The following is a 7,749-nucleotide window of genomic DNA, read 5'->3' as shown; positions in this document are numbered from 1 at the left end:
GTTATGAGGGCCTGGGCCACCAGGAAGGCAGGAAAAGAGAACTGAAGAAGAGTGATGTTATAGAAAGAAGACTGGAATAAGAGTCAGGAAATCTGGGTTCTAGTCGTACCTCTGCCACTTGCTAACTGTCCTCTATAGACTTCAGGTCCCTTGTTTGAAAAATGAGTAGACTTGTACCTTCCAGTTCTAATATTCCACAGTTCATCTGAGTTCCCTTGTGGAAATCTTGTCCTCTTCCCAAAATGGTCCTCATGGTGATTTGTTTTCTCTTTCCCTTGCAGTTCTGCTTCTCTCTCCTGGTTTCAAGTCTTAAAGGTTCTGTGGAAGTAGACCCAGAGAAATGACCTGGACAAGTTAATTTGCCCTGAAGAGTGACGGATAGACCCTTCTCCCACTTTCCCAAACCAGTATCCGATATGGTATTTTTCATGACCATGATCACAAAGAGTTCAGTTCTTTTAAGAAACTTGGGGGTCTCCCAGGGAGCCCTAAGAAGGCATCCTACCATCACACCACATGATATTACCTGCCAAGAGATACCTGTCACTATGTGGGGCTTGGAGGAGTCCTTACACGATATATTCAAAATCCTACTGAGAGGGAACCAACTGTTATAATGTCCTAGAAGGCCTTGCCACCATAAAAGCAAGAAGGGAAACTTATAGATGCTTGTCAGTGGTGCTTTCATATCCATGAATACTGAATGCTAATCCAAGACAAATGTCCACATAATTCTATGAAAAGCTCCCAAATCATGTACAGGAGCTCAAGCAAAGGCAATGAAAGGAGAACATTATTCTATGCCTTCAGGTTTCCCAACCCATCCATTATCTGTCACTGAAAAAGCTCTGGAGTTGGCAGTGGACTTAGGTGTGGCCCGGAGGGAGTCTCTGGAGAGAAACATGAGTAGTAACAATTCATGTATCCCAGCAGATATAGCCAACACAGATTTTCGGTATTTTATTTATGCGGTCATGTACACAGTCATCCTGGTGCCTGGTCTTATAGGAAACATACTAGCTCTGTGGGTCTTCTATGGCTATATGAAAGAGACCAAGCGGGCTGTGATCTTCATGATCAACTTGGCCATCGCAGACTTATTACAAGTACTCTCCCTACCCCTGCGGATCTTCTACTACCTGAACCATGACTGGCCTTTTGGGGAAGGTCTCTGTATGTTTTGCTTCTACCTGAAGTATGTGAACATGTATGCCAGCATCTACTTCTTGGTGTGCATCAGTGTGAGGCGGTTCTGGTTCCTCATGTACCCCTTCCGCTTCACCGACTGCAAGAGGAAATGCGACCTGTATGTCAGTATAGCTGGCTGGCTCAGCATCTGCCTCGCCTGCCTCCTTTTCCCCTTTCTCCGGATCAACCAGGAGAAGGCCAGCAACCGAACCAAGTGCTTTGTGGATCTGCCCACCAGGAACGTGAACTTGATGCAGTCCATTGTCATGGTGACCATGGGGGAGCTGGTGGGCTTCATCACTCCTCTCATCATTGTTCTCTACTGCTCCTGGAAGACAGTGTTATCGCTAAAGGAGAAGTACCCAGTATCCCAGGACCTTGGGGAGAAGAAGAAAGCTCTAAAAATGATCTTAACCTGTGCAGCAGTATTCTTGATTTGCTTTGCACCCTATCATTTCAGCTTTCCCTTAGATTTCTTGGTCAAGGCCAACAAAATCCAAAGCTGCAGGGCCCAGAAGGTGATTATGATATTCCATTCAGTGGCCTTGTGCTTGGCGAGCCTGAATTCCTGCCTGGATCCAATCATTTACTACTTTACCACCAATGAGTTTCGGAGGCGGCTGTCGAGACAAGATTTGCAAGACAGCATCCAACTCCATAACAAAAATTATCCAGGCAACCATGCCCCAACAGTGGGAACAGGGCTATGTTGAAATCTGAATGCTTGCTCTGACTGAAAGCTCAAAGTTTAAGACAATGTTTCACCACCCCAACCGGGGAAAATACAGCAGCAGCACATGTGCCAGTGTCTTCCTTGGCAATGTCCTATCCAGGCCATGTGGGTGTATGTAGATCCACCTCTTGGCTCCCATTCAGGACTGAGTACTCTTTCCATCACCAGAATTGTCTTGACCATTCATTACATTGCCCATCAACTCTCTGTAACCCCCGTGCTGTCAATAGCCATTGTTCAATGGCTCGTCATTCATGTCAACATTCAAGAGACAGAAGAGAAAGCTGTGCCATTGATGGAATGAATATGTTTTATCCCGGAATTGTTTCTAATTTCTACCATGTTGGGCCACATGAAGCTGTTTGTATTCAGGTGCAATACAATTGTCCAGTTACTCTACCAAGCACAGGATTTCAATACAGTATGGTATTTGTGAGAACAGCAGACTCTTCCAAAGTCAACCAAGGGCTGGCCTTGGAGAAAGGAAGACCTGGATTCAAATCCCGCTTTACTAGCTTTGTGACCCTGGACAAGTCACTTTCCTTCTCCGAACACCATCTCCTTCCCCAGGCTCTTCTCTGAGACTAAATTCAAAATGAGATTTCAATCTTTATTAAAAGTCAAAGGACTTCGACAAATCACATGATATTTGCAAATGAATTATGTAACCTTTTATTCTATCATTAACTCATACTCCAAACTCATTCACATTTTGGAACTTGGAGATCTTTGTTTTGCCCCTAACCATTTATCCACCTGAGACCTCCAAAGTTGAAAGCACCACATTGCTTCTTTGGGAATATGGGCCCTGGCCACTGCTTTGGCTTCATAGCACAAGAAGAGGCAATGATCCCATTGGAGCAGCTGGCCCCAGCCATGCCTCTTGGGGAACTGTGTTTCCAATCTTTACCCTACCTCTTGGGAAGAGTTCAGAAGATCTTTCTGGGAGGCACGGGGCCACCTACAAGATCTTAATGAAGAAGACGAGATGATGACTCCCATTTCTATAGCTTGATAGTTTACAAAACTGAGGTAGGGGTTACATGAGAAGCAAACACAATCTGAGAACACAAGAGGCAGTATGAGGGAGGAACACTGAACATTGAGTTGGGAGGGCCATCCCGCAATTTGATTCCTTCTCCTAACACTTCCCTCTGGGGAGATCCTGGACAAGTCCCTCTCTGAGCTTCTCTTTCCTTGTCTATTAAAGGGAGACAATTCCTAGAGGATCAACCTTTTGTTGCTATGAGGTTCAAATGTAATTATTCATGTAAGATGCTTTGAAACCTTAAAGCCTATCTTTCTCTCTATGTTAAGCCATTACTAGCTGATATGCTACTTTTCATATTTTTCATTCATTCTTTTTAAAAGAAATGCACATTTATGACATAGTGGAAAATGACGTCCTTGGAGTCAGGAAGATCTGGCTCAATTATGGCCCCTGACCCATCTTGGCTGTGTGTCTGGGCAAGTCACTTAACCTCTCAGTGACCTGAGGCAACTCTCTGACACCATAGCTGAGTTCCCCATATGCATCAACGGAGGGCAATTCCACCCCAAGAGTTCCCTATATTAATGAAATCACAAGTTTGGACAAAACCATAACATCTATGGTAGCATATGCTTATCATAAGGCAAGACCGTGTAGAGCCCCTGAGGGCTAGGTTTTATTGGCAGTACAAGGGATTATTTGAGACCTAGGAATTTGAATTTAATAAGTGTCATTGCAAAATCAAGTGAAATAGAAAGGAGCCCAAGTATGAGACATTTATTACAGTGTTTCCTGAAAAGTGTTTTTATGAATGCTTTCTGTTTTTACGTCACATTCCTTATCTCCCCTACCAAGCAACCCTTCCCTTGTGTCTAAAGTATTTTTCAAAAGCAGTTTAGCAAAACTGACAGACGTATTAATAATGTCTGACAACTTCTATAATATTCCACACACAGAATCTGCTACTTCTGAATGAAAGGAGGGAGGTGCATATTCTCACCTCTTTTCTAGGACCAAGTTTTATCATTGTATTTATGTAGCATTTGGTTTTGTTGAATTCTCTTTGTTTACATTATTGTAGTCATTGTGCACATTATTTGCTCGGGGCTGCTTACTTTACTCTGTATCAGTTCTTATAGGTCTTTTGAGGTTTCTCGGATTCCTCATATTAGTTACTTCTTTATAACTTCTTATAGTAATACTCCATGGCATTTGGGTACCACAATTTGTGATGCAGAGAGCACTATGTTCGGCAGTGGAAAAGGCCAAAGTTTAGCCAAGACACAGCCGTTGCCCTCATGTGGCAGCTCCATAGCCTTTTGGGGGAATAAGTTACAAACCCAGATAACGCTAATACACAAAATTGCCTAGGAGGTAAACAGGAAAGGTACAAAATACTGTGTGAGGGCCGAAGGGGTCAAGCGGTCACTAGCTGAAGGGGGTGAGGGCAGTGCTAGAATTGGAAAGACCATTGGGAAGAGTAGGCACCCGAGTTGCACTTTAAGCAGAGCAATCCAAACAAGAAGGAAGGTGTTGCTATAGCTGTCTCCTCTTTGAATCTCCTTCTACATGGGATTTCAAAACCAGAGAATGTTTAAAACTGGAAGGTCTCCTTGAGGCTTCGAATCCAACCTTTCTTATTTTACAGATGAGAAACTGAGGTCTCAGAGTTGGCAAATGATCATGTAGTCAGCCAGTGGCAGAGCTAGCAGATACCCAGGGCTCCCGACTCCTATTTATTCTTCCCACAATGTATGGTACTCCCCTCCATAACAATCTTACCATGGCTCTTGAGACCTTCTACAGCCTGGCTCAGTTTATTCTTAAAGATATGTATTGACCTAGAGTTGGAAGAGCCTTGGCCGTAAATGCTGCCTCTGAGACTCACTAGATGTGTAGCTGTGGGCAAATTGCCCTCTCTGAATAACAACCATAACAACACAGAATTGTTAAGAGAATAAATGAGATAATGGTTGTAAATTGCTTTGCAAACCTTATTATCACTATCAACCTCAGTGTCCTCATCTGCAAAATAGGAAAAATAATAGCAGCTACTTCACAGAGTGTTGTGAAGCTCGAGCAAGATGATGTGTTGAAAGTCAAAATAGAACTCCTTGCCTAGTTATTGATCCCCGGCTTAGGGGAAAAGCCTCTCGGTCACAGTGGAAGGCTGTTTGACTTTTGGTTCCTGAGCCCCCAATCCTGACCTGAACATGGGATGATGTCAATGGCTTGTGCCTTTCACTTTTGGGGATCATTGAAATGTCTTGTTCTACTCACCGTTTACCACTGGGTCTCTAAAGTGGAACTTCCTGTCCCAAGAACCAAGGATTCCTGGCCTGAGTGGGATTCGGGGGGACCTTGGGAACAAGTGAATTTCTAGGTCAGAGTTGATGTTCTTAGGAGGCAGAAGTATTCAACTTGGAGAAGGACTTGGATTTCAATTCCACCTCAAACATATATTGCCTGTGTGACCTTGACCGAGTGATTTTATATCTCTGAACCTTGGTTTCCTCCTCTATATAAAAAATGGATCATCTCTAAATCCTATGGTTTTTTTTCATAAAATACTGTGAAAATGTGTGATTTGGGCATAATTTACTGCTATAATTTATAAAATGCTTTTTTGCCTCAAAGAGACTCATTGTGCTACTTACTACCTGTGGGACCTTGGGTGAATCACTCTCCCTCTCCAGGACTCAGTTTCCTCATCTATAAAATGAACATCTTGGGCTCACTGGCCTCTAAGATTCCTTCCTGCTCTAGGTTTCTGATGTGAGCATAGTCACTGACACTAATGGGGCATCCAGAAATCCTAGGTATGTGATTTCACCAGCTGAGAAACCTCCCCTCTCAAGGTTGTGCTTCCCTTTCTCCCAGCTCCTTCTCAGAGGAGGTCCCTCTGTGTTCCCCTGGCCCCTCCCAGGATGGTCTACTTCCATGCTCTGGCTCACATTCCCCATCAAGCCAAATGGCCTAAGTTTGTTCTGCCTTGCCTCTTCTGCAGAGCTATACGTAGCAATTCTGGGACCACATGTGCCCATTGCTTCAGGTTTTTAAAAGTGAATTCAGTTTTTAGGGAAGGAAGAGACCTTGGTCCTCAGGACACATGGCCTCCTGTGGAAAGGGAGTTCAGAATGCCACACTATGGAGAAGAAGCAGACCCTGGACTATGAGAGCCCATGAACGAAGGCCCCAGAACATCAGAGGGAGGAAGACCCCATCTGGCAGCTTCTCATCTCAACTCATCTCAAGGGCAACTCTGGAAGTTTCTAAGCTGCAGAGAATTTGGGTCAGGGGAGTGAGTTCCCCGATGCCAATGAAATCACAGGTTCGGTCCCCTTCCCTATACTTTCAAAGCGCGTGCTGAGTCCAGTCATTTCTGTAAACAGGGTCCTCCTGGTCGCGGGGTGTGGAGGCAGAGAACCAGCCCTGGCCCTGCTCTGCCTCGTGGCAGAGAGCAGGCTGGTTCCCTCTACCCACTGGTTGGAAGGGCTTCCTACAGTCTCTCCTTGGCAGCCCGCTCTCTTGTATACAGACAGGCTGCAGGCAGAGAAGCGAGTCAGCCTCGTTAGTGAGAGCTGAGACTAAGCAAAACTGCCAAACAGGAAGAAAAAAGACTCATTTCCAGAAAGCCATTTAATCACATGGAATCATAGTCTGTTTTCTAATTGGTATCCGCTTCGTTCTTTCCATCTCCTGCAGTGCCTGAATCCCCCCTGCCTGGTGGTGGGATGGAGGTGGGCGATGTGCCCTTCCTGGGACACCTGGAGAATGGCTGGAGAGAAGCCTGTACCAAAAAGAGGCTGGAAAGACAGCCTGGCTTCCTGGCTTAGGAAGTTCTGATGCCCGGCCCTGAGCCAAATTGGGAAGTTGGGGAAATGTGTGTTTTTTGGCCCCTGCCTCCCCTTCCTGTGTCCTTTCCTGAATTCTAGGCCTTCTCTTTCCCTTCCTCTCCGAGGGACCCTGGCCAGGGGCTCTCTGGCTAGGAGAATGTCATTTACGCTAAAGGGTTGGCACTTCCAGGGCCACTAACCCTTCTCAGCACCCCTCCCATCCCAGGCAGTCTCCTGCTAAGCCTCTCTACTCTTGGCCTCCACTCATCATGAGAGGCTAGGCGATTGGCTAGTTGTGGCCCTGACTGGTGGGCAATCCAGTGGCAGGGGGATGGGGAGCGACCTGGTTTTTGCCCTGAATGGACTAGTGGCTCTGGTGGTTTCTGGAACGCTGTTTAGAGAGGAATCTCAGTTTGCATTTTGGCCCCAGCAGGGCCCAAGAGGGCAACTGTTAGCCTCCCAGGCACTGGTTTCTAGGTTTGGACAGACTCTGAAACCCTCCTTCTCTTCTGGCCAATGGCTCCTTGGACTTGGTTTCCAACAGTTGGCATTGGATTCATTTCAAACCTGGACGAGAAGGGTTCTGTGCCCACACAAGCCAAAATGTGTTCTAAGCAAGCAGATGGGGAAGGTCCCCAGGACTGTTATGATTTAGAGAGAAAAGATGGGGAATCCTGAGGAGTGACATTCCCAAGTGAGGGCCAGCGCACCCTTTGGTCACTCACAGAGCCACTCCCCCTGCCCCAATAAATGGAGAGTTTCAGGTGGGAGTTAGAAAAGCCCTCAGTTTCCTTCTCAGGGAGGCCTCTTTCTGCTCCTCTAGCCCATTTTAGAGTGAGGTCACACCTTCCCTAAGTTTGCTCTTACTATAGTACCACGATGCCCACCACAACTCTGGGAAGAAGACAGAGCCAGTACTATTGCCCTCCTGTTAGAGAGGGGGGATTTGAGGCTCAGGGTCAACGAAGCCATGACTTGAACCCAGGACCTTTGACTCTGAA

At 45.9% G+C, this 7,749-nt stretch overlaps 1 protein-coding gene across 1 annotated transcript; it reads left to right on the top strand.

The window, feature by feature from the left end:
- Positions 1-222: 222 nt before the first annotated feature.
- GPR174 (G protein-coupled receptor 174) lies at positions 223-5,634 on the top strand. The gene has a single exon (XM_007507483.2). It carries the CDS (start codon positions 780-782, stop codon positions 1,899-1,901), a length of 1,122 nt encoding a protein of 373 aa, XP_007507545.1. The 5' UTR covers positions 223-779; the 3' UTR covers positions 1,902-5,634.
- The last annotated feature ends 2,115 nt before the right edge of the window (positions 5,635-7,749 follow it).

This window comes from Monodelphis domestica, chromosome X (genome assembly GCF_027887165.1).
Source record: "Monodelphis domestica isolate mMonDom1 chromosome X, mMonDom1.pri, whole genome shotgun sequence".
Taxonomy (NCBI): domain Eukaryota; kingdom Metazoa; phylum Chordata; class Mammalia; order Didelphimorphia; family Didelphidae; genus Monodelphis; species Monodelphis domestica.
Note: the sequence above shows the minus strand (reverse complement) of the source record. Positions and strands in the feature narration are given on the sequence as shown.